At 49.2% G+C, this 27792-nt stretch overlaps 1 protein-coding gene across 2 annotated transcripts; it reads left to right on the plus strand.

Moving 5' to 3' along the window:
- Positions 1–576: 576 nt before the first annotated feature.
- PSTPIP2 (proline-serine-threonine phosphatase interacting protein 2) lies at positions 577–27613 on the plus strand. Of its 2 annotated transcripts, none has more exons than XM_005500408.3 (15): positions 577–668; positions 10452–10552; positions 16728–16805; positions 17721–17755; positions 18293–18399; positions 19081–19143; positions 19593–19691; positions 20295–20340; positions 20718–20797; positions 22571–22669; positions 23214–23310; positions 23627–23708; positions 24701–24735; positions 25450–25507; positions 26083–27613. In XM_005500408.3, exons 1-14 carry the CDS (start codon positions 636–638, stop codon positions 25497–25499), a joined length of 1005 nt encoding a protein of 334 aa, XP_005500465.1. In that variant the 5' UTR covers positions 577–635; the 3' UTR covers positions 25500–25507; positions 26083–27613. The 2 variants fall into 2 exon arrangements, with proteins under 2 accessions (XP_005500465.1, XP_064902975.1); XM_065046903.1 differs by lacking the exon at positions 577–668 and adding an exon at positions 4153–4293.
- Positions 27614–27792: the final 179 nt, after the last annotated feature.

Below are 27792 nucleotides of genomic sequence, written 5' to 3' on the forward strand. Positions count from 1 at the left end.
CATGGAGCAGGAACACCCAGATGAGGTTACACAGGAAGGTGTCCAGGCGGGTTGGAATGTCTGCAGAGAAGGAGACTCCACAACCTCCCTGGGCAGCCTGGGCCAGGCTCTGCCACCCTCACTGAGAAGAAATTTTTTCTCATATTTAAATGGAACCTCTTGTGTTCCAGTTTGCACTCGTCACCCCTTGTCCTATCACTGGTTGTCACCGAGAAGAGCCTGGCTCCATCCTCCTGACGCTCACCCTTTCCATATTGATCCCCATGAACGAGGTCACCCCTCAGTGTCCTCTTGTCCAGCTCCAGAGCCCCAGCTCCCTCAGCCTTTCCTCACACGGGAGATGCTCCACTCACTTCAGCATCTTGGTGGCTGCGCTGGACTCTCTCCAGCAGTTCCCTGTCCTGCTGGAACTGAGGGGCCACAACTGGACACAAGATTCCAGATGCGGCCTCAGCAGCGTGTCCCGCTCCCCGCGGAGACCCAGGAGCGCACCGCGGGGCTCCGCGCAGCGAGAGGGCTGGATGGAGCCGTGTTCGGTGTTTCTTTGGAGGGGGGCGGGTATGGACACGGCGCCGCGGGGTGGGACCAGCGGGACGGGGCGGACCCGGAGCGGCGGCGGCGGCGGCGGCAGCAACATGCGGGAGTCGCTGTTCAGGGACAACTTTTGGGTGAGCGGGGGCACGGCGGGACCCGGCTGGGGCAGGGGGGTCACAGGGATCACAGCTGGGTGTGGAGGGGGCCACCATTCCCTGCTCAGAGCTGGCTCCGTGGTCCTGGGGGGCTTTGCTGAAGGCTCTGAGCATTCCCTTGGCTGGTGTCTTCCCGTCCACGCGTGTCCCCACAGCTGTGGCTTTGCAGCCTGCCCCATGCTGCCAAAATGTGCCCCGCCGAGCTGCCGATGCCACGCTGGAGGAATCAGTGATGGGCTGGGGGTTTGCTAGTATTAATTGTCCACCAGTGAACTACTTGGAGGTGCCTTGTCCAAAAAAGCATCTTTGGATTTGAGTTAATACTGGACTAGGAGCGAGTGCCTCTGTTTGCTGCTGCCGAGCTGCGGAGGAAAAGCCCCATTTTGGCGAAAGACACGGTTTATTATTTTGAGTCTGAACTGTGCTTTTGGGGAATGGAGAAGTGCTGAGTACCCACTTAACTGCTGCAGAGCATTGGCACTGCGGCTGCTTAGTTCCTCTTGGTGTGCATGTCTTCATTGCAGGTACTGGCAACCAGGAAACATTACAAAATTTCGGCTTTTGGGGCAGAAAGTCCCCGTTTGTGTATGGTGGCACTCAGGGTTTCCCTTGCAGGACAGGGGGAAGGTGCATGGGCCTCAGGAGGAGTGGGCATGGGGTTTGGGGCTCCTGCATGTTGTGGAATGAGAGGGGGCAGGTGCAGAACACAGGGTTCACCTGACACATTAGTGTGTTATCCACCATAGTGTTGTCAAATACCTAAATCCCACATAGATATCGAACCAGGCTTGGAAAATAAAGCCAGCTTTGCATCTGGCAGCAGTTTCTCAGCTATTTGTCGCGCAGAAATTTCCACGGTGCTCGCTTTGCTTTGCAAACGTGCAGCAGGGGGGGGATGCGAGGGTGGTGTCAGCATCCCCCAAGCTGGGGCAGTAACTGTGATGCCAGGAGAGCTGCGCAGACACGGTTTGTCAGGCTTCATTGTATTGAAGAGGAGGTGCTCGCCACAGCGCTGGCTTTGGGTAGTGCTGCCCAGTTTGTTCCTCTCCTGCTGCGGTGTGACGCTTTTTGAAGGAGGATCCTGGAGGAGGCGGCTCCATGGGAGAAAATTTGGGGCAGGAGCAGCCCCAGGCTCCGATGGCGAGGATAACCCAGGGCATTGCACGGGGCGCTCGCTCCTGCCCAGACCCTCTATTGCAAACGTGCCTATTTACTGAATAATCCCCTGTCCTCACTGGGCCCAAACTATCAGTGCTGCCAGGGATTTTGCCTGGCTTTTTCCTTTCCGAAGCCTGTGTGTTTCACCTCGCAATGACCGAGGAACCATGCTGGGGGCAGGCAGCTGCGGTGGAGGTTGGGTGGGAGCGTGATGGACGTGACTCAGTGGAGAGATCAGGCCCTGCTGCGGTGGTTTGGCCCATGGAAAAGGCGGCTACCACCCCAGGCAGCCTCCACGCCACGTACCGGTGACTGTGCATCAGCTGCAAGGGCTGGGGAGGGGACGAGGGGACAAGAGATGAGCAGAAAAGCCCAAATCTGGACGAGGTGTGGAGTGGAGCTCATCCGGCTTTGGTTTGCTGTTAAGTGCAATGAGATAGTGCAAACTTCCTCCTGCAGTTTTTCCTCTTAGATAACTTCGCTTAAACCAAAAAGGGAAGGTGAACTCTTCTTTGGCAAAGCAAGTGATTTCGCAGTGGTCAGGGCAGCCTGATGGGAAAAGGGAGATATTGTGGGGGCTCCAGGGGAGGGATCTTCTAACTGATGGGACAGGGTCTAATTGGTGGGACAACTGATGGGACAAGGTGTAAAAAACAACCAAACTCCCCAGAAGCTGGAACACTTTTGGTATTGCAGCTTCCAGCATCTTTCTGGTGAGGAAAGAGAGACTGAGAGAGCTGGGGCTGTTCAGCTGGAGAAGAGAAGCTGAGAGGGATCTTATCAATGTGATAAATATCTCCAGGGTGGGTGTCAAGAGGATGGACCAGACTCTGTTCAGTGGTGCTCAATGACAGGGTGAGGGACAACGGGCACAGACTGAAGCACAGGAGGTTCCATCTGAATACGGGGAGAAACTTCTTTCCTTTGAGGTGCCAGAGCCTGGCCCAGGCTGCCCAGAGAGGTTGTGGAGTCTCCTTCTCTGAGACATTCAAACCCCCCTGGACACGATCCTGTGTGATCTGCTCTGGTGACCCTGCTTGAGCAGGTGGGTTGGACTGGATGATCTACAGAGGACCCTTCCAACCCCAACCAGCCTGTGATTCTGTGAAATGCAGCTGATCGTGAATGGTGACAGATGAATTTCCTCATTGGGATGAGCTGCAGCCTCCTGCTCTGCCGGGGTGGTGGAGCTGTGCCTCATACTTCACTGGGGACTCATTTAGCTTTAAACCCTGGCAGTTCTGGTTTCTCTGGTGAGGTGTGTGTGTCCCTTTTCCTGCGCTGGAACCTGCTCCTGGTGTAAAGTCCATGATGCACCGTGTTGGGAAAGCACACTGCGACTTTGCTCTTTGTATTTGAGTTTGCTCATGCTTTTAGGTCTCAGCATAAGCTGATAATGTCCTTAAATAAAGAGGTTTGCACTTTCATAGCTCCTGCTGACACAGAGGCCGAAATCCAGAGATGCTCAAAGCTGCATGTGCATTGCCCTGAATGACCCCACTCGTGTGACGCATCCTTGCACAGATCATCTTTGTTTCCTCTTGTTCTGCCTGTAGGGATTGCCATGAGTTGAGCAAGTGTGGGGTTTTGTTTTCACTCGTTTTTGCAACCTGCTATTCTTCTTTCACTATAGGAGGTCTCCTCTTTCACTTCCATAATTTTCTTGGTATGTGTCTGGTTCTCCCCAAGCCTGTTCTTGCAGAGCGTTTCGGGTAACCCGACAGCAGAGCTTTGGGTCTCATCAGCGCGCTTTGGTCCGGTGAAACTATGTGGGAAAAATAGGAATGATGATAAGGCTAAAACATAACTTTGATCTATTGGCTAACAGCTTGCACCGACCTTGGTCTGGTCAAGTCATGTTTGAAAATCAGGCTGAGGTATCTAAATCTTGCACGCACTATCAAATGTTTCTTTGTCACGCCAGGAAAAAGCGATGCTGCTAAAGCCATCCATAGCAAGTTTTCTGCAGTAAAAGCTGCACTGGCGTATTTAATTTTCTGACAAAGCACGCGGAAAAGTGTCTGAAAGCACCTGTTTGCCTCCCAACACACAGGAAAGGAGTTGTTGCATCTCTTTTTGCAGATAAATGCTTTACCCCTTGCTGCAGAGCAAGGGAATGCTGGTGTCTGCAAATGAACCCACTGCCAGGAGTTATGGGTGTTATTTTGCCAGGGCTACGACCAGCTGTATTTCTTTATTTTTAGCCTCACAAGGCTGTCCAGGGATAAACTCTTCCTAATTTTTGCTGCATCCCAGGGGAGCGGGCAGGGGTGCGGGTGGGCAGTGGGGATCTGCCAGCTCAGGGTTCATTCCCCAGCTGATGGCTCGCGGTGTGACTCTGGTTGGGCTGTTTCACTTCCCCTCGGCCCCTGCTTCTCCTTCTCTAAACGACGGAGCTCACCGGCAGCGTGATGGAGTCCTCAGGCCGTCGTTTGGAAGCGACAAGGTGGGGTTTGTGGGCAGAAGAAATCGCACTGTGGTGGGGTGGCCCGTGGCTTTCTGTGTCTGTAGGATGGGCTGGGTAGGCGTAGGTGCGTTGGTACAAAGTGGAGGAAACCACAAGTGGAAAATTATCAAGCAAAAAAGCTTTATTTTCAGGATGCTGTTCCCAGCTGGGTCGATTTGCAGTGGGTCCTTCTCCTCCCTGTGATGAGTTTTGTCTGTCCTGTCGCACCCACCTGGTTATGGGATGGGGAAGAACTGTATCCTCTTGCAGCATCTTCTGCTCTCCTCACCCCGCTCCCTGTGGGCATCAGCACAACCATTTCTCCAGGTCTCAGCAACCTCTGCAGGACCCTGAGTGATATATGAGCAAGAATAACAGACACATTTATTGTTGCATGGTGTTTCCGACTACTAAAATAGACATCCAGCTTCTGCTGTGTTTCTCTGAGCAGATAAGGCTGAGGAGATATATGAAGAGCTCTGCTTAAATAAGGGATTTTTCAAGAGATGGTGTGTGAGCACTGCAGTGCCCCAAACCTTTCAGTTTTGGGAAGGCTGGGATGGACTGCTGGAGGGCAGGAAGGATCTACAGGGGGATCTGGACTGGCTGGATCGATGGGCTGAGGCCAGTTGTCTGAGGTTCAACAAGACCAAGTGCTGGGTCCTGCACTTGGGTCACAACAACCCCATGAACGCTACAGGCTCGGGGAAGAGCGGCTGGAAAAGGACCTGGGGGTGTTGGTGACAGCAGCTGAACATGAGCCAGCGTGTGCCCAGGTGGCCAAGAGACCACCAGCATCCCGGCTGGTACCAGCACTGGTGTGGCCAGCAGGCCCAGGGCAGTGACCGTCCCTGTGCTGGGACCTGGGGAGGCCAAACCACGAATGCTGTGGGCAGTTTTGGTGCCCTCAGCTCAGGGCTCAAAATGGCGGCCCCAGGGCCACCAAAATCACCTCAGAACACAAAATAACCACCCCAGGGGCACCAAGATCTCCTCAGGGCTCAAAATGGCAGGATCACCTCACAAGAAAGGCCTTGAGGTGCTGGAGCGAGCTGAGAGAAGGGAACGGAGCTGGGGAAGGGGCTGGAGCACAAGTGTGATGGGAGCGGCTGAGGGACCTGGGGGGTTCAGCTGGAGAACAGGAGCTGAGGGGACACAGGGACACAAAGAAACGGCCTCAAGTTGCGCCAGGGGAGGTTGAGGTTGGATCTTGGAACAATTTCTTCCCCAAAGGGCTGTTGGGCATTGGAAAAGGCTGCCCAGGACAGTGCTGGAGTCGCCATCGCTGGAGGGGTTGAACAGACACGGAGATGAGGTTCTCAGGGACATGGGGTAGAAGTGAACTTGGCAATGGAACATTAATGGTTGGACTCGATGATCTTAAAGTTCTTTTCCAACCTAAACGATTCTATGATTCTCTCATGTCATTGGCTACTTAGTGTGTGTGTCTGGAGGGGGTTTTCCATGTGAATTGGGGTCAAAGACAGAAATGTCAATCTCAGCCTTTTAGCTGTGACTTACTCAAGGTTATAACATGACTTCAGATCCCCACTAGAGCATTTTAGCTCCTCTGTCGTCTAAAAGTGCAAACAAACGCCCAAATCACCACATGAAACACACAAATTCCTACTCCTCTGTCAGAAGGATGTTACAAACCCCAATAGTGGGTTGTGGAGGGGGGGTGCACATCTTGCTGAGCCCTGTGAGCCTGAGAAACATCAGCTGCTGCTTTGTCACCTTGAAATCACCTGTTTGTAGTTTCCATGGGCTGCCTTCTAAATAGCAGAGGGGCTCAGAGCTGTTCCCAGTGGGGAGGACCAGGACAGAGGGTGGGGGGAGAGATGCTCGTCCTCCTGCATCCCTCGGGTTGGTGCAACTCCTCATTCTCCATACCTGTCTTTGACTTAGCCTATTGTGTCTTTAAATCTTGTCTTCTGGGCATATGGCTCTGTGCTCTTTGTGTTGTTCTTCCTCTTTCCTTGCTTCCCACTAGCTTTGCCTTTGGGATGCCTCATGGGCAGTCACGCTGGTCCTTTTTATTCTTTCCACGCCAACGACTGCTCAGAAGGTTGCTGCAAAGGCTGGTTTCATGGCATACAACCCTGCCCAGCTCCTTCTGGGCCAGAAGCTCCTCCTGCCTGGAAGCATCGCTTATGGAAACCTCCACTATCTCTGTTACCTCCCGCGTTTCATGGAAAACCTTGCACTGTGAGGCCTGGTCCAGCCTTGGATGCTTAGGAAATACATATGTGCTGGGTCCTCAGCACAGGACCCACATGGACCTGCTGGAGAGGGGCCAGAGGAGCCACAGGAATGATCCGAGGCTGGAACAGCTCTGCTGGGAAGACAGGCTGAGAGAGTTGGGGTGTTCAGCTGGAGAAGCTCCAGGGAGACATTATTGTGGCCTTTCTGTACTTAAAATGGGCCCATAAGAAAGATGGGGACAGACTTTTGAGCAGGGCCTGTTGTGACAGGACAAGGTGTGATGGTTTTAAACTAAAGGAGGGAGATTTGGGCTGGACATGAGGAAGAAATTGTTGTCCCTGAGGGTGGTGAGAGCCTGTCCCAGGTTGGCCAGAGAGGTGGTGGATGAACCATCCCTGGAGACATCCCAGGCCAGGCTGGACGGGGCTCTGAGCAACCTGAGCTGGTGAAGATGTCCCTGCTCATGGCAGGGGGGCACTGGGGGAACTGGGAAGTTCGCTTCCAACCCCAGCTGTTCTATGATTGTATGATTCCATGAATTAAATCTTACTGGAAGAGGAAGGCAGATAAAATAAAGATCTTAATGCACATTTTTAATGGATGTTCACAGTTTCTCCTGGTGCACTTCTGGCTGGTGCAGCAAGCCCATGTGTCGCAGGCAGCACAGCAGATGCAGGAGCCCTCGGGTGCCCCGACACGCAGTGATGTGGGTCTGACCAATCTCTCCTGCAGCCACCGACGGTTCTTCTCTGAGTCAATTTTATTTCCTTTGAAACCGGGTGTAGGAAGCCAAGTTCAGATGTTCCTGTGTTTTGCAACTGTCCTGAACACTGGCTTCTGCGCAAGCGTGTTTCCTTTTCCACAGACACGATTAGCAAAGACGCGATGCAAACTGAGAACAGGTTGTGGGTTATCAATAAAAAGTCTATTTTGAAGGGATGTTTGTGCTTTGTAAAGCAACAGAAACTGGATTTGGTTTCTGCTTGGGTCCTTCTCACAGTTCTCCTCGTGCATGTCACGGATGGAGCAAAGCTGGTCTGAGATACCCGGGGATTTCCTGCAGGTCTCACTCCACCCATTCTCCACTTCTTGCTTTCTGGCCACTGACGTTCAAGTCCTTGACTTCTTAGGGAAGTCCACATGATTAAATCCTTCGTTTATCACTAACACCAGCCCTGTTCCTCTTCATTTATTGCGCCAGGTACAAACACACAAGAAGTCCTCACTTCTGCTGCCTGCATTTTCACTCAAATTCTCTGCATGCTCTCATCCTGGATTCGAACAATTTTCTGAATATCTCTGCCCTGCATTTATTCCTTTTTGAGCTTTTTAATAACTGTTTGTGGCTTCTGCAAGAAGGCTGTGCTGCCATCCAGAGACCTGGACAGGCTGGAGAGTTGGGCGGGAAAATGTAATGAAATAGAACAAGGGCAAGTGTAGAGTCTTGAATCTGGGCAGGAACAACCCCAGGTTCCAGGATAAGTTGGGGAATGACCTATTAGAGAGCAGCGTAGGGGAAAGGGACCTGGGGGTCCTGGGGACAGCAGGGTGACCATGAGCCAGCACTGGGCCCTTGTGGCCAGGAAGCCAATGGTACCTGGGGTGGGTTAGAAGGGGGTGGTCAGTAGGTCCGAGAGGTTCTCCTGCCCCTCTGCTCTGCCCTGGGGAGACCACACCTGGAATCTTGTGTCCAGTTGTGGCCGCTCAGTTCCAGCAGGACAGGGAACTGCTGGAGAGAGTCCAGCGCAGCCACCAAGATGCTGAAGGGAGTGGAGCATCTCCCGTGTGAGGAAAGGCTGAGGGAGCTGGGGCTCTGGAGCTGGACAAGAGGACACTGAGGGGTGACCTCATTCATGTTTACAGATATATAAAGGGTGAGTGTCAGGGGGATGGAGCCAGGCTCTTCTCGGTGACAGCCAATAATAGGACAAAGGGCAATGGGTGCAAACTGCAACACAATAGGTTCCACTTAAATTTGAAAAGAAACTTGTTCCCGGTGGGGGTGGCAGAGCCTGGCCCAGGTTGCCCTGGAGGGTTGTGGAGTCTCCTTCTCTGCAGACATTCCAACCCGCCTGGACACCTTCCTGTGTAACCTCATCTGGGTGTTCCTGCTCCATGGGGGGACTGCACTGGATGAGCTTTCCAGGGCCCTTCCAGTCCCTGACATTCTGGGATTCTGTGATTCTCCTTCCTGTCCCTGAGTTTCATATCTGCAGCCTCTTTCCCAATAATTTTTGCCCCCGTACGTGCTGTTCTGTGCAACACTGACTCGTCCTCTTTGCAGAAGACAGCAGGAAACACTTTCTGCTCAGCTCCCTGCATCTGCTTCAGGCTTCTTGCAGAGGAGACCTTATGGCCAGGGCATCTCTTTGTATTACCATAGCACTTAGGAGCCCTTCTTGGCCTATGTCTCCAGGGTGGTAAATCCTAAACGGTTTTAGGGCACAAATGCATTTTTTGTCCTAAGGTGCTTCCAGGCACAGGGCTGAAGAAAGAATAGCCAGCCTTCATCCTAGCCTGCCTACATCATTACTGCGTGTATATTTCTTTCTTTTTTTAATAACCATCACAGTACAATATATGTTTTTAAGGACTAATTTGAAGAAAAGCAATGATCCTTCAGAAGTCTGTGGGAGCTTCCCCCAAGTGTGAGTGGCATGGTGGGGTTGAGAGACCTGGGTTGGGAGATGGGACTTGTCTCCACAGATGATGAGGGCAGGACCTCTTTGTGGCTGTGATGTTTTTTTGGGGAGTGAAGAAGCTGTCCTTGTGTGATGTGTAGGAGGTCACAGAATCATTTTGGTTGGAAAAGACCCTCAAGATCAGCGAGTCCAACTGTCAACGTAACACTGTCACTAAACCATGTCCCTAGGAACCTTATCTAGGTATCTTTCAAACATCTGCAGCGATGGTGATTCAACCACTTCCCTGGGCACACAGCAGTGGTGGGGGGACCTTATACTTAGGGAAATGATCTTTGCAGTGGTGTTTTGAATTGATGTGTGAGAAAGGGTTACTTCCTGCAAGACCAAAGAGAAGGCTGTTGCAGCAGTGGTCGTTGGGTACATCCATACATTGCTGAGGGCAGTGAGGGAAGCCCATAACTCAGTGATCCCTTGCAGAAACGTCTCTAAATTCATCTCCAGCTCAGATGCTGGTTCCTACACCAAGGCCAGACATGAGGGCGATGCCCAGAATAGTGCAACTCAACACTAACCGAGATCCATCTCTGTGTCTGGAGAAACTGGTAGGAGCAGTAGCAAGATGGGTGACATTTAGAGACTTGGAGGGTTTTTAGTGTTTTATTTCATTAAGTTAGAGCTGACAGCCAAGGAGATGCCGTGTGCCGTGGGGACAGCTGTGCTCAGGCCAGGAGGGACCAACAGGATGTGGAAGGACCGAGCTTTTCTGTCTTCTGAAAGTCGTGCAAGTGCCTTGTCTCAATTTGCCACCACTGTTGTCATTTACAAATATATAAAGGGTGAGCGTCAGGAGGATGGAGCCAGGCTCTTCTCGGTGACAACCAGTGACAGGACAAGGGGCAATGGGTTCAAACTGGAACACAGGAGGTTTCACTTAAATATGAGAAGAAACTTCTTCTCAGTGAGGGTGGCAGAGCCTGGCCCAGGCTACCCAGGGGGTTGTGGAGTCTCCTTCTGTGCAGACATTCCAACCCGCCTGGACACCTTCCTGTGTAACCTCATCTGGGTGTTCCTGCTCCATGGGGGGATTGCACTGGATGAGCTTTCCAGGGCCCTTCCAACCTCTGACATTCTGGGATTCTGTGATTCTGGAGCCCCTCCAACCCCTAAAAGATCTTATTTCATATAATTTATAGGCAAACCAGAATGAGGCACTTGCACACCTGCTCCCAGCTGAGCAAGCGCTGCTGGAGGTGGCAGTGGCTGTGGACAGCACTGACGGAGATGTGATCACTGTTCTTGTGTTTCCAGAGCTCGGATCTGACAAGCACAGTGGGCTACGACAGCATCATACAACATCTGAATGATGGCAGGAAGAACTGCAAAGAGTTTGAAGACTTTTTGAAGGAAAGGTACAGAGCCGCCTCTGGAAATGGGTTGGGTTGAACCTGGGAAGAGAGGCGGTGGCATTAACTTCTACTTGTATTCCCAGTTTAGTTTCTGTTGTGTTTAACTGTCCACTGTGTTAAAACACTTTTGATTTTCGACTGATGAGGAACTTGTTTTCTCCTTGAACAGCTGGTACCATGGTATGAAGTCTGTGCCCGGGAATCCGCAGCTGTGAGGCAGGGCATGATGCTTACATTTTGAAATCTCTGTGAAAAAGAAAGAGGAATCAGAAATTGTTTAGTCATTCAGTCTTACATGTTGCCGGACATCCATACTGATGTGTTTGCAGCTCTTGGTGGCCAGCCCAGGTGTGCGAGGTGATGCAGACAGGTCTCAGGAACAACCACAAAACCACAGATGAAATGCAAAGAGTAAACTTATTTGTGTTACGTCATGAACCAGGGGATCCCCTAAAAAGCACCTGGGCAGAGGCACACAGGTGGGGACACAGGCACTGAAGAGCTCTGTCCTTGCCAGAGGATCACCAAACCTGCTGGTTTTGCATTTATTTCAAGGATTCACACAGGTGCAGTTTTCTGCTGGGCTTTGATCTTCTCCATAGGACCTCAAGATGTTCCATAATGTGCCCCTAAGTCTGTCACAGGCCTGTGTTACCGAAACACAGGTGTTCTACTTGTCAGACACACAAGGCTAAGCAATAATTATTGTGATATATCTATTTTTCTACGCCTTAGGTGCAGCTGCTTGAGCATATTTATAATTCTCCTCCTCACCAATCTTCTGTTATATTCTCACATTCCACTCCTTCCTCAAGAGACACCTCCACTGGGGCTGGTGAAGCTGCAGATATTAATTTGGACTTGTGGGCTGTAGCATAGAACACTTTACAGAGGCACACAATAAATATATAGAGAAAGGAATAAATGCATCTCTACAACAATGCTTTGAATCGGGTGTCCCACTCATCTTGTCAGGGAATTAAATGACTCATTCAGCCAGGCATAATCAGTAGATGGTTTCATTTGATTCATTGAGTCCTGAGGGTGTTAAATGTTGGCTACCACGCTGGCTGATTCATCATTCATATTACAGCAGCACATGCCTTCAAAATCGAAGCAGCATTTATGGTGTTGAAGGAGGAAACAGTCCACTGTCAATCAATTTTTTAACGGTCATTGGCGTACACATTACGTACTCATAAAAAACATCAATAAGAAATGCTAATACCAAAATCTCTTAGAATAGTATAATTCTGTAGTACAGCTACCAGGGTTGCCATGCCAATAAAATATGTTGTTAAAAGATATGTAGCTGCTAATTTTCCCTTAATACCAAAGGCAGATGATTTAGTTACAGGAGAGGCTAATAAAATCTAAGTATTTACATGTTGATCTTGGGCATGTGCTTCTAGTACAAGATTACAAAGCACAACAAGCCAACCTGTGATAGAGGCGGAAAACAGTGGTGTCACCACCTTCCAGCAATACATATGTGTTGCTCCAGCTCCTTCAGCTAATATTACTCACAGTTTAATAACCTGGTGTGGGTTAATTACCCACACAGTTTGGAGAGCTCTGGCTCGTGCTTTTTCAGATTGAACTCCAACTCAGCGTTGGGTTTGTGACACCAATAATATGGTGTCTCCTCTAGATAAGGTACGGGTATTCATTGAAGGTACCTGACATACAAGAACTCTAGAATCCGATATCAACAAGGGATGTAAAATAAGATCAGGAGTTAGGGCACAAAGCCATACAGTGTTCTTAGGGGTTATTATATGAACCTCCACATCCAGACCAACAGGTCGTGGTCCCGTCACACAGTCCATCAGTGTAAACAATTCGATTTCCCCCACGGTTACCATTTTGGGACAGATACCACCTGGAAGAACTTCAGTCCACATCACATTCTGGAGGTGGTGTACCTCCATCAGTAAACCAGGCATGGTTTTGTGCTTTCCTATTAACCTGTCACAAGGTGCGGGCCCTTCCCAGGAGATGTAGGGATGAACGTTCTCCAGTGCCCTAAAAATCCCCAAAAAGGTCTGTAGCTGTTTTACTGTGGCTAGTACAGAAAATCGCTGGACTGTTTGCTGTACTTAATTTAGTATTTCTCTAATTTGTCTATGCCAAACTCTTCCCAAAAACTCTTCCACACTCAGTAGCACTAGAGCCCTATGTTTTCTTTGGGTTAGTTGCCCAGCCTCAGTCCTGTAAATGGACTTTCAGAAATTTGGCAGCTGCTTCAATTTCTTGTTGTGATGCTGCCGTAATCAATACACCATCAATATAATTGCAAACAGTAGTGGTACCCGACCATAGTGCTACTTCAGCTGCTATCGTTTGGTGGCATTTATGTTCGTATCCCTGACGCAATGCTTGGAAATTATATTGCTTTTGTGTCATGGAAATGGATTTATAACAGTACTTTGATTTGGCAGGAATTTAGGATTTATTGAGGTAGATCACCAGTTTAGTATATGATTTCTAATAACTCTTAATCAACAGCTGATTAATAAAGCGGTTGAAAAACGATTCAGTGAAACTTGCTATAATCAATACAGTGACTTAATTAAAGATTTGATGATGGCAACATCACACTATACTTAGAAAAGAGATAAATCAAATGATGTACATATAAAACCACACATAGCTGTAGGAATAAACACATACATACAAGGTTATAAATCATACACACACACTAAATCACACACACTAATGTGTGTTAATCCATGGTTATCTGAATATATTCGCACCACTAATTTACAACTTTGTGCATATGTATGTGGAATATATGTGGAGATATACCTGTGGCTAAAATGTCCCTCTTGAGTTTAGCAAATTGCTCACTTCTAGTGCAGCATTCTCAATGAGTGCTTGTTGAATCTTGAGAAATCTGTCTTTGCTGTCAGAGTGTCCGGAGTTACACCTTTGGATCCTTGCAGAATCATCAGTAGATCGTTATTGAGTTTTCCTGAAGTCATCCCTGGCAGACATCTGGTCAGGAGGAGATGCTGGTGACAGCCTGCTGTGATCCAGAAGAACTTCAAGGGTCTCACTTTAGGGTCGCCGCTTATAGGGTCATGAGATTGTTGATTCTCGTCAGTGAATTTCCACTCTGGCCACTCTTAGGATGAAGTAATTTCTGGTGCTTTCTGCCATTTATCTATGTCCAGAACTTTTCAGATCGTACAATTCTGTACCATGCTGCCTGGGCTACTACCCAGGTATCAGGGAGACACGGGTGTATCAGGTTGTGAAGAATGACTGGTTGTTACTGCCCTTTTCAGGCATTTGATTTCTCATCACCTGTGCTGTAGCTCCTTTTGGTTTTGATAGCTTTCCTTTGTTGACCACCTGAACAGAGTGTCCTGAAATTACAGCACAAATTTCCCTCAAGGAATTTGCAAGGATGCCTACATTATATCCCAAGTAACAAGTGACAGGACAAAAGGAAATGGCCTCAAGTTGCGCCAGGGGAGGTTGAGGTTGGATCTGGGGAACAATTTCTTCCCCAAAGGGCTGTCGGGCATTGGAACAGGCTGCCCAGGGCAGTGCTGGAGTCACCATCCCTGGAGGGGTTGAAAATACACAGAGATGAAGTTTTCAGGGACACGGTTTGGTGACAAGGATGGGTGAACAGTTGGACTTGATCATCTTGAAGGTCTCTTCCAACCAAATGATTCTATGATTACCCATAGCATTTGTCACTGCTGGTATAACCAAGGGTTATAGTGAGGCAGACGCTCCTCTCAAAAACTGCATTTTGACACTTTTCACTACTGCTACACCAAAAGCAAGGCATGAGCCATCCCCATCTAACACACCGAATTAATACCTTTTTCCATTGTACACCAGTTTTGTATGAACAACACTAATCTGACAAGTCTGCATATGCTGTTAAAACTGCTGCACCCAACCATTGATATAATGGAGGTGCAATAATGTCTCACTCATCAGGACCTCTGATGTTTTACTGCTGAGCAAATCCACATTCCATCTGGTCACCATTGGCTATATGGCTCAATATATCTTTTTCACCTTCTAATAAATTGATAGATGCAGCTCCAGTATCCCAAGCTTGCAAAATCCATGTAGTATGCCTTCCCCACTCTTCTGCTGATAGATGTCTAAAAATTCCTTTAAATTTTTTGGTGATCGCACTTGTATTTCAAGGATTCACACAGGTGCAGTTTTCTGCTGGGCTTTGATCTTCTCCATAGCAGAGCAGGAACCTCAAACATGTTCCATAAGGTGCCCCTAAGTCTGTCACAGGCCTGTATTACCAAAACACAGATGTTCTACTTGTCAGGCACTCAAAGCTAAACAACATTTAGTGTGATATATCTATTTTTCTACAACCCAGCTGCAGTTGAGTGTACTTACAATTCTTCTCGACAGCTTTCAGTTATATTCCCATACCAGGCCACATGTTCTCCCATGAAGTTCATCTTGCAGATCAGCTTTAGAAGATCAGGTGAAGACCTGGACGTATGAGAGGCATGGCTTTGTCCTGAATTTGTCTTTGTACATTACGGACATCCCACAGACTTTAAGTTAAAAAGAAGTAGTAACATTAGATAGTGTGTTTATTAATCAAAGGATATGACCTAAGTGGAGGTTCTGTGGCTACAGCGGCACAACTGAGGTACCCTGGCCATGTGTTTTGACTTCATGGTTCACCTGGTTAGCAATGTCAAAATGTGAAGCCAGTTGCAGAGTAACCCTGAATTAATGTAAATTTGGTATGGAGAACTCGAGAAGACAAACCTGTGGACAAAAGACTTGGTATAAAGCAGCCTGGGATGGGGATGAGGAACAGGAGAACCTGCAATTGAAAGCACCTGGTGCATTTGTCTAGGCTGTAACCCCATGCTCCAGGAAAATCTGGGCTTTCTACCTGCCCATCTGCTGCACCCTGAGAACTGTGTTTTTGACAAGGGAGACAGTGCAAAACTCCTCCACACGCTTTGCCCCATTCCTCTTGAAGGAGCTTTAGGTTCCCAGTGACGTGTCTTGCCAGGAGGAGATTACAGAAGTCCAGGCTGTCTTAGGCATGGTTTTATCCTGGATCTGGACTTGCTACCGGCCCCTGTCTCTGAACATGGACCAGTTCTCCATGTACAGCATGACTGTTACATGGTCCCAGCCATGGAGAAAAGGCCTACTGGACTCGAAGCTTTGTCTCAAAAGGAAGTTCATGGGAATGTTGTTAGGCAGAGGAAAAAAAATAGTTTATAATATTTATCTTTTCCATTCCTCTACAATCTTCTGGAGTTTTTAAAGAGTTAAGTTAGGTGAGCCCCACAGCCAAAGTCTAGGAAACAACAACATATGCATCTACGTTAGAGATACAGGCATTTAGGAAGCTATTTTATCCAGTAGACCTTCTAATGCAAGCCTCTAGCAGTACTTGTTTCTCTCCACCGACTGCAGACAGGTAGGGTGGCTCACCCAGGTAGAGCAAGCCCAGCCCTGGTTGCCTACACAGGTTTCAAAGCAAAAAGCTGGTTGTTCTTAGAATGTAACACGCAGGCTTTCTTTCTTCTGATAGGGGAGGACCATAAGATCTCTCAAGGTGTTATTTATGTTACCTCCACAAGATGTGGGCTCTTCTTCAGATGTTCTCCCTAAGGACCAGAGGTGGGCAGGAAAGAGTACCCTTGCTTCATTATAAAAAGCCCTGAACAGCTGAAATGGCCTAGCTGCTCTTTGGGGTGTGTTTATGGTTGCCTGAGTGGCCTTTGAGATGTCTACTCCCTTCTGTCGCATTGAGCCGAAATCACCCAGAGGACATAAAAGTACTTTGCGTGGATGGACTGACAGACACTGATGGCCGAGATGTAGAAAACGTATCATGTTGTTGCTGTAGGAAACAGAGCTAAAAACTACCCAGGCGACTCACCTGGCTGCATGTGGCCACCAACTGCACTGTCTGCTTAGTCCTGCATCTCCTGCTGAGGTGGTCCTGGCACACATGGGCTGTGGGGAGATGGGGGGAGCTGAGAGGCCGTCGGGTAATTGTGAACAAGAGCCTTTCTTCATCCAGCCATGCACTGTTGGTTTGCAGCAGGTCAGAAGATAGGAAGGGTGTTAAGAGTGGGTGTTGGCCTCTGCTGTAATCAAGTACCAGCATCTGAAATTAGAGCTTCCTCTCATTTATCTCTTTCCTGCACAGGGCAATTATAGAAGAAAAATATGGCAAAGAGCTCATTAACTTGTCGAAGAAGAAACCTTGCGGGCAGACGGAGCTGAAGTAAGTTCTCAGTCCTGTGTGTGTTTTGCTTTCATGGGTATCCTTACTTGGAGCAACAAAGGAGGACGAGGAGGAAAGAGGTTATGAGAGACAGAACAGGGCTGAAATGTGATTACAACACTAAGGTGATCTGAAATCAGACTTGTGAATGAACAGTGCACAGTTGGGTTGCCCTTTGCCAATGAACATGTTGGACTCCACCAGGTTCCCACCAGCCGTAGACTAACTGAAGCATCAGATAGGTGAGGTGTGGGCTGGTGGTTCAGCAGAGGGAGGAGAATCATGAGACCTTGGTTTTGCTCCTGACTGTTTTTGTGGACAGAGGGAAGTAAAGGTACTTCCTTGCCTCAAACCATGCAAATCTTCAAAGCCCAGCATGTTGCCCTGGTGCTGCAGTTGGTTCTGTGACTGGGTCTCCATTTCCCCAGTGACCCTTGGCACCTTCTGCTTCCTGCGCTTTATACATGCCTGGTCTGATATTCTCCCCGTCATTTATTTACAGCTTTATATTGAGATGCCACATATAATGTTTCTGAAATCTTAACTGTACAATATTTACAGGGGGAAAAGTTCCCCATGTTTCCCAGCACTGGCTAATGAACCATGTAGAGGGTGTTCATACCTCACAAATGATGCTCTTAGGAGGTTGCCTGAAACATTTTTCATGAAAGTCAGGATTTTTGACAGCATCCAATGTTCAGAAAGACAAAAAATAGCTCCCAAACCAAGGGAGGTGTGTTATAGTCGCCAAGAGGGAAAAAGCCGGAGGTGCAGAAAGGGTAAATAAACCTGCTTGGATAGGAGCTGCTTTGGCCTGTGTTGAGTGAAGGACTTGCCACCTGGTTTGGGAGAGATGCTGATGCCTGCACCTGGCTGTGCTCTGCTACTTGTTCTAATGCTCTGCCTGTTTTTCAGCACGCTGAAGAGATCCCTCGACGTTTTCAAACAACGTGAGTAATTCTTCTTCTTCGTGTTTGTCAGGACACTTGACAGCACCAAAGCCTGAAGGCAACAACTTGAGAAGAAAACAGCAGAGAAGCCTCCAAAGCTGTGTGAAGCTGGGGTCAGGCATAGGCTATCCTCCTGAGATTTGTTTTTTTAGCATTATTTTTTCTGTGTCCCAAGTTGGTTATCTGGGGCAATGCTCCCTCCAGACAGCTCCTTAAGGTTGTGATGCGTTGAAATGTGCCTGGATTCATCTGGATGAGGGGCAGATGTGACTGTGCACATTTGAATAACTTCTCCTGATATGAGTTTTCTTAAACTAAAGGGCAGGCTCCGGCAGCAGGATGGATCCTGAAGAGATCCTTACCTAAGCAAGCACTGCTTGGAGGCTTCTTCAAAAGCTCTGCTGCTTTTATGTGTTTCTGCAAGGGGATGTATGATGTGAGGGTCTCTGGGTCAGTTTGATATCAGCTGCAACAGTTGACTTGAGCAACAGAGTCATTTTAGGAATATACACATATATTTTTAATTTTTCTTTGCAGAGATAGACAAAGAGGGGCAAGGTCACATCCAGCTGGCGCAAACCCTTCGGGAGGAAGCGAGGAAAATGGAGGACTTCAGGGAAAAGCAAAAACTGCATCGGAAAAAGGTCAAGCCTTGTGGGACCGCTCCCCTTGGCCGCAGGGGGTTGGTCCTGCCCCGGCGATGGGCTGTTCCTGGCCGGTATCTCCTGCCGTGCCCCAGCCCTCGCCGTGTCCTCGGTTCCTGTGGCTGCCGGGAAGTCCCGAGTTCCTTCCTACATGTGGCAACCACGCTCGTAAAGTGTGCAGCAACCTCCAGCTTCCTTCTTCTCGCTGCTGTGTCTTCTCCTTCGGGTGGCTTTTGGGGTCAGTGATAGCAGGGGCTTAGCTCCAGGGGTGCCAGCCTCAACCAGGAAATGTTTTTAAAGCATGTATGTAGTGCTGTATGGTCTCCATAGGGTCTGCTAAACTTGACTTGGTCTGGAGAATGAGGGAAAGCAGCTAGAACTAGGGGCTGGTTTGGACAAAGCAGAGGTGAGTGGGCTTCCCACTTTTGCCAGACCCTATGGAGACAATACCATACTATATATTGCTAGGATTTCATTCCTTCGCATACACAAGTGGAGGCTTAGATAGATGCATAGAAGATTAATGTCTTAGATAGGTTTTGGGAAGATGCTTTGGGTAGACGAAGGTCCTTAAACCTGTCTCAATTTGGTCCAGGCTTTTTCCTTTTCCTAAGCCTCATAGCTCATCCTGGAGCTCCGATGGTCGGGGATGTGCTGACCCCATGTCTGTTGTCTTCACAGATAGAACTGATAATGGATGCGATTCACAAAAACAGGAATTTGCAGTACAAGAAGACCATGGAGGTAAAGCAAATGTGCTGCCGTTTCTTGTCGTGTGGGTTAACGCTGCTCAGATGCATGGCCGTGGGGCATTTAGATGTGAGGGTCTTCCTCCTCTGCTGCAAGTCAATATATTGTGTCCGCATGAGTGGTGTGCAGGCTGTGCTCAGCACAGCTGAGAAGTGCACAAGGCTGGTGGTGGCCTTGCAGGGCTGGAGATGGGTGGTTTAGATGCCATGGACTCGATTGCCACAAGCTTTTCATCTTGAGACAAGAGCAGCTTCTCTTGTGAGGTTGGTTTGGCCCAAGCAGTAGGACTCCTGGGACCCTGCATGCCATCCCCTGCTCCGCTGGCAGGCTGTGCCTGGCTCTTCACTCCTAGGCTGGGCTTTCCTCCAAAGCCTCCTGTGTGAGCTGTATTTGCACGTCCTTGCTTGCTGACACGTTCCTGCGCTGTTTGGTGGCTTTCCCAGGCCAAGCGGCTCTACGAGCAGCGCTGCAGGGACAAGGACGAGGCGGAACAGGCTGTGCACCGCAACGCAAACCTGGTGACACAGAAGCAGCAGGAGAAGGTATGGAGAGAGGGTTGGCCATGGGGAAGGGGGATAAAGGGAGGTCTCTTCTCACAGCTCTCCTGTGCCCCATGGCTCTTCTCACGGCTCTGGGAGTTGAGGTGAGATGACGGGGCTGGTGATTCATCAGAGTTCTCTTCTACCTTTCTTAGAATCATAGAATCACTTTGGGTGGAAGACACCCTCAAGATCATAGAGTCCAACTGTTAAACACCTCCAGCACTGGCCCCTGTTCCTGGGAACCTCATCTCTGTGTATTTTCAACCCCTCCAGGGATGGTGACTCCAGCACTGTCCTGGGCAGCCTGTTCCAATGCCCCACAGCCCTTTGGGGAAGAAATTGTTCCCCAGATCCAACCTCAACCTCCCCTGGCGCAACTTGAGGCCGTTTCTTTGTGTCCCTGTGTCCCCTCAGCTCCTGTTCTCCAGCTGAACCCCCCAGGTCCCTCAGCCGCTCCCATCACACTTGTGCTCCAGCCCCTTCCCCAGCTCCGTTCGCTTCTCTCAGCTCACTCCAGCACCTCTTTCTTGGTGTAAAGGACCCAAAACTGAACACGGTATTTGAGGTGTAGCCTCAGCAGTGCTTCTCTCTCATTTTTGGCAGCTGTTCCTGAAGCTGGCTCAGACGAAATCGGCTCTGGAGGACTCTGGTGAGCATGGAAATGGCAACGTTTGGAGGGTGAGGGGTGGGTTTCCCAGAGCAGAGGGTTGTGAAGCCATGGCCTGGCTCTTGGGCAAGCACTAGTCTTGGGTCAGGCTCCTCAGAAACACATGCCCAAGATACCGGAGGTGGGCACCTGCCCTTGTGAAGCCTGCATGGCCCCATCAAGGTGGCTCCTGCAGCAGGACACTCCACCTTGCTGTGTGGTTCCACGTCCCCTTGCAGTGCCCACCCTCAGCTGAGGTCACACATTACTGCTGCTTTCTTCCTGATGTTCCAGCCATTTCAGGCTTCATGTATTACCTTCTAGAGAAGGTTTTTTTAAAAAACAGTGTTAATCAGATGACAATGTGATTTCCCTCACAGACAGGAATTACCAGCAGAGCGTTACCACACTGGAGAAGATCCGAGAAGAATGGCAGAAAGAGCACATCAATGCTTGCGAGGTAAATGCCCCAAAACGCCTTCATGTAGCAATGTTATCCTCTGGATGTCCATCCCTTGCTGTGGGGGTGAGGGATGGTGCAGATTTTCTTTCTACTCTGTATTCCCCTGACGGTGAAGAAGCAGGATTCATTGCAGCTAACCCTGTGGGTTTCTCATGCTTGGCTTCCAATATAGTTTCCACTACTTTTTAATTTTTATTTTCGTCTTCCTCCGTCTTTTAAAATCAACAGACTCAGTGCACTGAATAGTGACATTTTTTTGTCTGGACGTTCAGTGTGGCCATCTTGTTGAACCGTCATGGCCACAGTCACCTTTGCACATCTGGAAAATTGAGGCCAATATGTGCAGAAATGTTTTACAATGAGGGTGGTGAGAGCCTGTCCCAGGTTGGGCAGAGAGGTGGTGGATGAACCATCCCTGGAGACATCCCAGGCCAGGCTGGACGGGGCTCTGAGCAACCTGAGCTGGTGAAGATGTCCCTGCTCATGGCAGGGGGGGCACTGGGGAGCTGGGAAGGTCCCTTCAACCCAAACTGTTCTGTGATTCTATGATTCTACAGGCACAACACGACCTTGCAGACTCTGTCTGAAACTCTGAAAGATTTTAAATGACTTTGCAGCAGAGGCTGGTGGTAGGCTGGGGATGCAGGCTGGGTGAAGCCATCCCCATGCAGTAGGAACCCTTTGCCTTCTGTCTCATGGACCACACGGCAGCATGGGAACCGCTCTGAGCGGCTGCGTCAGCCTAAAGCGGACTGTCCCACTGCAAAGTGGTCTAGCAAGGATTTATAACACATGCTGGGGAAGTCCAGAGCTGGTGGTGAGAGGATCGTGCAGCTGCTGTGCTGCACCTGTGTCTTGCAGCCGCCTGTGATCTGTGACTGAGGGATGGACAGGGACCACAGAGATCAGGGTTTTATCCAGGGTCTGCTGCAAGCTTGCAAACAGCCTTCCCACTCCCAGCTGTGCTGATCCCTTCCCGAACTACTTCTCATCAGGCCTCTATTTCACTTTTTCCTTTTGAAATGGAATTTGCAGTCTGTTCTGTTTGTCAGGTGTCAGCGTCTCAGTGCTGGTGTGCTTGTGGTGTCTGGGGTCTCCAAAAGCCCCTCTGAACGCGGACCACTGGAAGCAGTATTTTCGCTTCCACAGACAGATCACCTGGAGGTTTTCCCCTTGACGTGTTGCCAGGGTCATAACTGATTACAAGCGCATATGTACACTCGTGATTAAATGTTATCTTTCACGGAAATGTGTAAAGGCCTGTGAAACTGAGGTACACCAGACAGCAGATTTCAAAAGATTTGGGTTTAAACCTGCTTGGAAAAGGGCTGAGCAGCAAAGAGGGAGAAGAGAAGCCAGTCAGTGCAACTCTGTTTTCATGTATCCCTGGTGCTTTTTTATTGCTCCATAGGTGTGGGAGGGAGGTGACCTGGGATGGCATGACCTAAGGAACATGCATTGATTTGGAAACTGGCTTGGTCTCCCAGAGGGAGTGGTGTGCCTGGTGACCCCTTCCACATCAGTTCTGCAGGCTTTCCTGAGCTTAACACTCATCTTTTAAATACCTGGCTTTGTAGAGGGATGATTTCTCCTCTGGACAAGCTGGAGGAGTTGTGGTTTCCATATCTGCTGCAGAAGACCATACTGACCTGCTCCTGGCTGAGTACAGTCACCCTTGTAGTGGTACTTGGGGATGTGAAACATTCAGGATAAAAAGAGATCTGCTTTCATTTTAAAGACGCTGGGGCCATTTTGTCTGTGTCATTACAGTTCTTTGAGACTCAGGAGTGGGAGCGGATCAACTATTTCCGCAATGCCCTCTGGCTCCACGTCAACCAGCTCTCGCAGGACTGCGTCCAGAATGACGAGGTACGTCAAATGAAGGTCTCTCCATACCTTCATTTTTCTGTTGGGAAAGCAGATCCCAATTTGCTTTCCTGAGCTGTGTTATGACCGAGTTTGGCTGTGGCCTTAGATCAGCCTTAGATCAGCCACTGGACACCAGCCATTTATCACCAGCACGAGCGTGTAGGCAGAAGGGTTTGGCTGGAGCTCTTGCAGATGAGGTTTTCTCTGCGATTCAGATGTTTTTTTCAGGGTAGTGAGAGCCTGGCCCAGGTTGGCCAGAGAGGTGGTGGATGAACCATCCCTGGAGACATCCCAGGCCAGGCTGGACGGGGCTCTGAGCAACCTGAGCTGGTGAAGATGTCCCTGCTCATGGCAGGGGGGGCACTGGGGGAGCTGGGAAGGTCCCTGCGACACAAACTATTCTATGATTCTGTTGTTCCCCTACCCTTGAAGCTTGTGTCCTGGGTGAGCACTGGGCTTTCACTCCATGTCTGATCAATGATGGGAAAAAGCCCTCTTTTTTTTGGCCTGATGCATAGAAACGCTTTTTATTTCCCTTTTGCAGAAATACGAGGAAATCCGCAAGAGTTTAGAAATGTGCAGCATTGAGAAGGATATTGATTTTTTTGTAAATTTACGGAAAACTGGAAGCTTGGCTCCAGGTAAGAGCTCAGTACAATCTCACACAGTAGTGCTGAATTCCTTGTGCTTCTCATGGAGCTGCTGCTCTGATCAGCATCAGTATGGATGCAAAACCCAATGAATTTGCAACATCCCTCATTTTATTCACTGGCATCCAGCACTAGTCTCTGCCATTTATCACCAGCTCCTGATGGTAATCTCCCCTTTCTGTAACTTCTAATTTTCTGATCAAGCATTTCTCCAGAGATGGGGAAAGACTTAGCAGCTGAATGTTGGTAGGACAAGTAGTTTATGGCTTCAAAAGGTCTGTACTTTACTATGGTTAACTTTTCACAGCTCCTGTTGTTTATGAAAACTACTATAATACGCAGAGAAATCCAACTCCTGTGAGAAGTCCAGTTCCTGTACCTATATCAAGGTAAGGGACATAACATGCACAATTGCATTTGCTATTGCAAATTATGCTCTGCCCTCCAAAAAATGTTATTTTATTGCTTTCAGTCTATTGGAGGCTTGACTTGGGAATATTAGAGGGAAATATTTCTAATGCTGTATAGTGCATCACTTTTCACAGCCAGAGTTATACCTACCATAAGCTGTTCAAGGACCTCCTCAAGCCCAGTCAGAAGATTTTGTTCCCCCTTTTGGGGTAATTTCTCCCTTCTCATGGTTAGGAATCTTATTCTGAAAGTGCTTGTGGTGAAGGTCTGCTCGTTTTTTCTTGTATTCCAGAAGTCTTTTGCATGGAGGTGATGGGTTGTGATGCCTGGACAGCAGAAAAGCAAGGCAACCTGGGGAATAATGAATTCCATGTCTCTGGGAACTATCTGAGCTCCCTTTTATAGCAGCCTTTGGTACTAGAAGGAAAGCTTCTGGGCTTCCCTGCATGGTCCTCCATGTGGTCTGTCTATCAGAGAGGAGATGGATCATTAAAAAACACGTGTGGAGCCGAATTCACTCCCCTAGGACAGAAACTGGGCAGGGAGGTCAGCATGAAAGATGCTTTTGCTGAGGGAAAAATGGGTATTCAGGGCTAAAGACTGCTGCTAAAGATGAGTGTGTCACATTGGCTGTCATACTGAGAGAGGAGTCATGTCCAATTATATTTCCTGATGTCTCACTCTGTAAAAAGGCATGTAAAAAGGCATGCCCTGAGGCTTGCTTGTGAATGTTTCCCCAAATCACTGCTTTTTAGTTACTCTTTCCTCTCATCGGCTTCGATCCCATGTTTGCCAAGCAGGCTTCTGGTGGTGAGCCCACCAGGACATGCCTTGGCAACAGGTCTCCATAAAGCCCAGGTTGGCCGAACCTCTTGCCCTCCCACCAGCTCTGGGAGGGCCCCTGAGGAACGCAGAGCCAAGACAACCTGTAGCCACGCAGATCCTCACCTCTGTGTTTCCTTCTCTGCAGGAGGGGACCTCTACCCACCCCGACCAGCGTGCCAGGTGAGTTACTTGCTTTGTGTGGTTTCTGGCCCCACAGAGGATATTTCTGCTCTTGTTCTTCCCTGTCAGACCAAGCTGCGCCAGGGGAGGTTGAAGCTGGATCTTGGGAACAATTCCTTCCCCAAAGGGCTGTGGGGCATTGGCCCAGGGCAGTGCTGGAGTCACCATCCCTGGAGGGGTTGGACAGATGCGAAGATGAGGTTCTCAGAGACAAGGGGTAGTGCCAGAGTTGGGTTGATGATCGGACTCCATCACTTTAAGAGTATCTTCCAACCAAAATGATTCTATGACTCTGTGTTTTAGCTCTCTAAAGGGCTTGCTTTAGGTGAAGCTCCTGTTGTAACTCTGGTGCCTGCTGAATGATGCGAGAAGTCAGGGGTTGACTTTGGAGGCAAGGTTTCACTCAGAAGTTTTGAAGTTCTGAAGCTTAAGGATGTCTAAGCTTGGGATCCCACCAGTCTCTGCAGTTTGGGCCATTCTCTGCTTCAGCAGCATGAGTTGTATCATTCCCAGCGCTGCTTCAGAGATGGGATACTGTAGTGGGACTTGGTAAAACCAGGTTCTGCTATGGCTCTTAGGCAAATCGAGTCATCTCTTTGAGTGTCATTTGCCCCTGCATCCCATCCTTTTAACATGGGTGCTCAGTGCATGATGATGTCTCGTAATGAGCACTCCTCATGAACAGACCCAATTTTTCTGTGCTCTGTGTTTCAGGTGATCCTGATTATGCCACAGTTAGTGACTACAGCTTGATAAGTCACTAACAGCCACAGTAAGTACTCACATTTGGTGCAGAAAGGATTTAATAGGAGATGCTGGAGCGAGTGGAGAGAAGGGAATGGAGCTGGGGAAGGGGCTGGAGCACAAGTGTGATGGAGCGGCTGAGGGACCTGGGGGGTTCAGCTGGAGAACAGGAGCTGAGGGGACACAGGGACACAAAGAAACGGCCTCAAGTTGCGCCAGGGGAGGTTGAGGTTGGATCTGGGGAACAATTTCTTCCCCAAAGGGCTGTGGGGCATTGGAACAGGCTGCCCAGGGCAGTGGTGGAGTCACCATCCCTGGAGGGTTGAACAGACGTGAAGATGAGGTTATTGGAGACATGGGTTAGTGCCAGGGCTGGGGTAACAGTTGGACTTGATGATCTTGGGCGCCTCTTCCAAACAAAGTGATCCTATGATTCTATGCAGCTATGCACAGGAGGCAGAGTGGAGAAAGAAAGGCCACTGGTTAAGGGATGACAGTTTGAGGTGACCAGCTGGGAGTGATGGTCATGTCAGCCTTCCCATCACTTGTCTGAGCTGGAGCTGTGGTCTAGACACTGTTGATCCTGTTCTGTATGTTCTCCAGGCAGAAGACACTGTTGGTCTGGGCAGCGTGGCAGAGGTGGTGTTTCCAGTTATTCCCAGCCACACAGAGCTGAAGTGCTTCTCCGTTTTAAGAAAGTATTTGAGGACTCTGATAATTATTCATATATTCAGAAAGTGCCTGCTAAAATCCTGTGCCTTTGATCAACAAACTCCTTGGATGGATATCGCATCTTCACACGCTGTGGAAGAAAAGGAACATAAGAGATGGACCCAGGCACAGGCTGGAACCTCCCACTCTCCAGATAACTGAGAAGTCATATGTGCCAAGGGGATTGCTACATGATGCTTTGGGTACGCTGGCTTGTGTTCAGGGCATATGTATCCCACTCCGATCTCAGGTTGCACCTCTGCCTGTTTCTAAAGTTTTTCATTAATGGTGATTAAACTTGTAATTTAGGTTTAATTTCGGTCACGTCTCTCAGGGAACTTACTTTGAGGAGCACCAACGATTATACCACGTGCCTGGAACAGGTTGCCCAGAGAAAATCACAGAATGGTTGGGGTTGGAAGGGACCTTGAATATCATCTAGTTTTAACACCCCTGGAGGTGGTGGATGAACCATCCCTGGAGACATCCCAGGCCAGGCTGGACGGGGCTCTGAGCACCCTGAGCTGGTGCAGATGTCCCTGCTCATGGCAGGGGGGGCACTGGGGGAGCTTTGAAGGTCCCTTCGACCCAAACCATCCTGTGATTCTATGTGCTCCAGGCTTGCTGGAAGCTGATCCGCATCTTGCCTGGTGCAGCAGTCTGCAGCAGAGCTACCTCGCGAGAGGCTGTACCACCACGAACCTGCTGGGAAGTCCCACGGCCCTGTTGATGATCTGAAGGAAGTCAGTCAGCTCCTCCAGCTGCCTCTCTGATGAGGGGCTTGCGTATTTTTTAGGTTCATGGTATAGCTTTTCTCTGGTGTGCTCTGGAGACCCCGATTTGATTAACTTCTGGGAATCCCTGAACTTCGACTCATTCTGGCTCTGCAGGACCAGAAATAAACTTAGCTACTACTGTTATGCTGGAGCCATGAAACTCATCTTCTGACCAGGTCTCCTCAAAGTTTGTGCCCTTTTTGTTATTGAATATGTTATTATGGCTTTGATTCAGACGCTCACATGCCTCTGTGCTGCTGGTCTCTCTGAAGTCCCTGTGTGCAGCGTTGCTTAACAGCTCCTCAGTGTCTAATGGCACTGGACATGGGGACAGGGGATATGGGGACCAGCACACAAACCTGTTGCCCGCTGACTTTGGAGCAACAGGAGTTGCTAGCTGCGTGATTTTCTTCAAGATGAATCTCTATGACTTCAGCGTGTGCCTAAGCCCACTGGTCCCTGGGGCTTTTACTGCGTTTCCTTGTGTGGAGAAGACCTCAGTGAGCTTTAACACCTGTCCTGCTGCGTTGAAGTGCACGTGTCAAGGAACCAGTTGTCCTATTTTATTTCCGAATGACACGTGTAAACTGTTTTTCTGAAGGAGCCTGCTGTAGTCTTAGTTCTTTAAATACATATCTTAAAAATAAGTTTGAGACTTGTGTGCTGGATATGGTTGTGTTCACTCTCTCTTGGGGCTGGGGTTCGTACACCTTCAAATCACCCTCAGATGTTTGGGTGGTGCGAGTTTCCTCTCCTGGAAGGAAACCTACAAGAGCATATCTTTGCTCAGCCTCCATTTCAGTATTTGCTCAGAATTTGGGGTGGG

This window comes from Columba livia, chromosome Z (genome assembly GCF_036013475.1).
Source record: "Columba livia isolate bColLiv1 breed racing homer chromosome Z, bColLiv1.pat.W.v2, whole genome shotgun sequence".
NCBI lineage: Eukaryota > Metazoa > Chordata > Aves > Columbiformes > Columbidae > Columba > Columba livia.

Bases quoted from the DNA above. Each gene is read 5' to 3' on its own strand.
- PSTPIP2 (XM_065046903.1), top strand. From the start codon at position 4,168: ATGGCTCGCGGTGTGACTCTGGTTGGGCTGTTTCACTTCCCCTCGGCC. The intron at 4,294-10,451 runs GTGGGGTTTGTG...TTGTGTTTCCAG, and splicing joins CGTCGTTTGGAAGCGACAAG to AGCTCGGATCTGACAAGCAC. The intron at 23,709-24,700 runs GTAAGGGACATA...CCTTCTCTGCAG, and splicing joins GTTCCTGTACCTATATCAAG to GAGGGGACCTCTACCCACCC.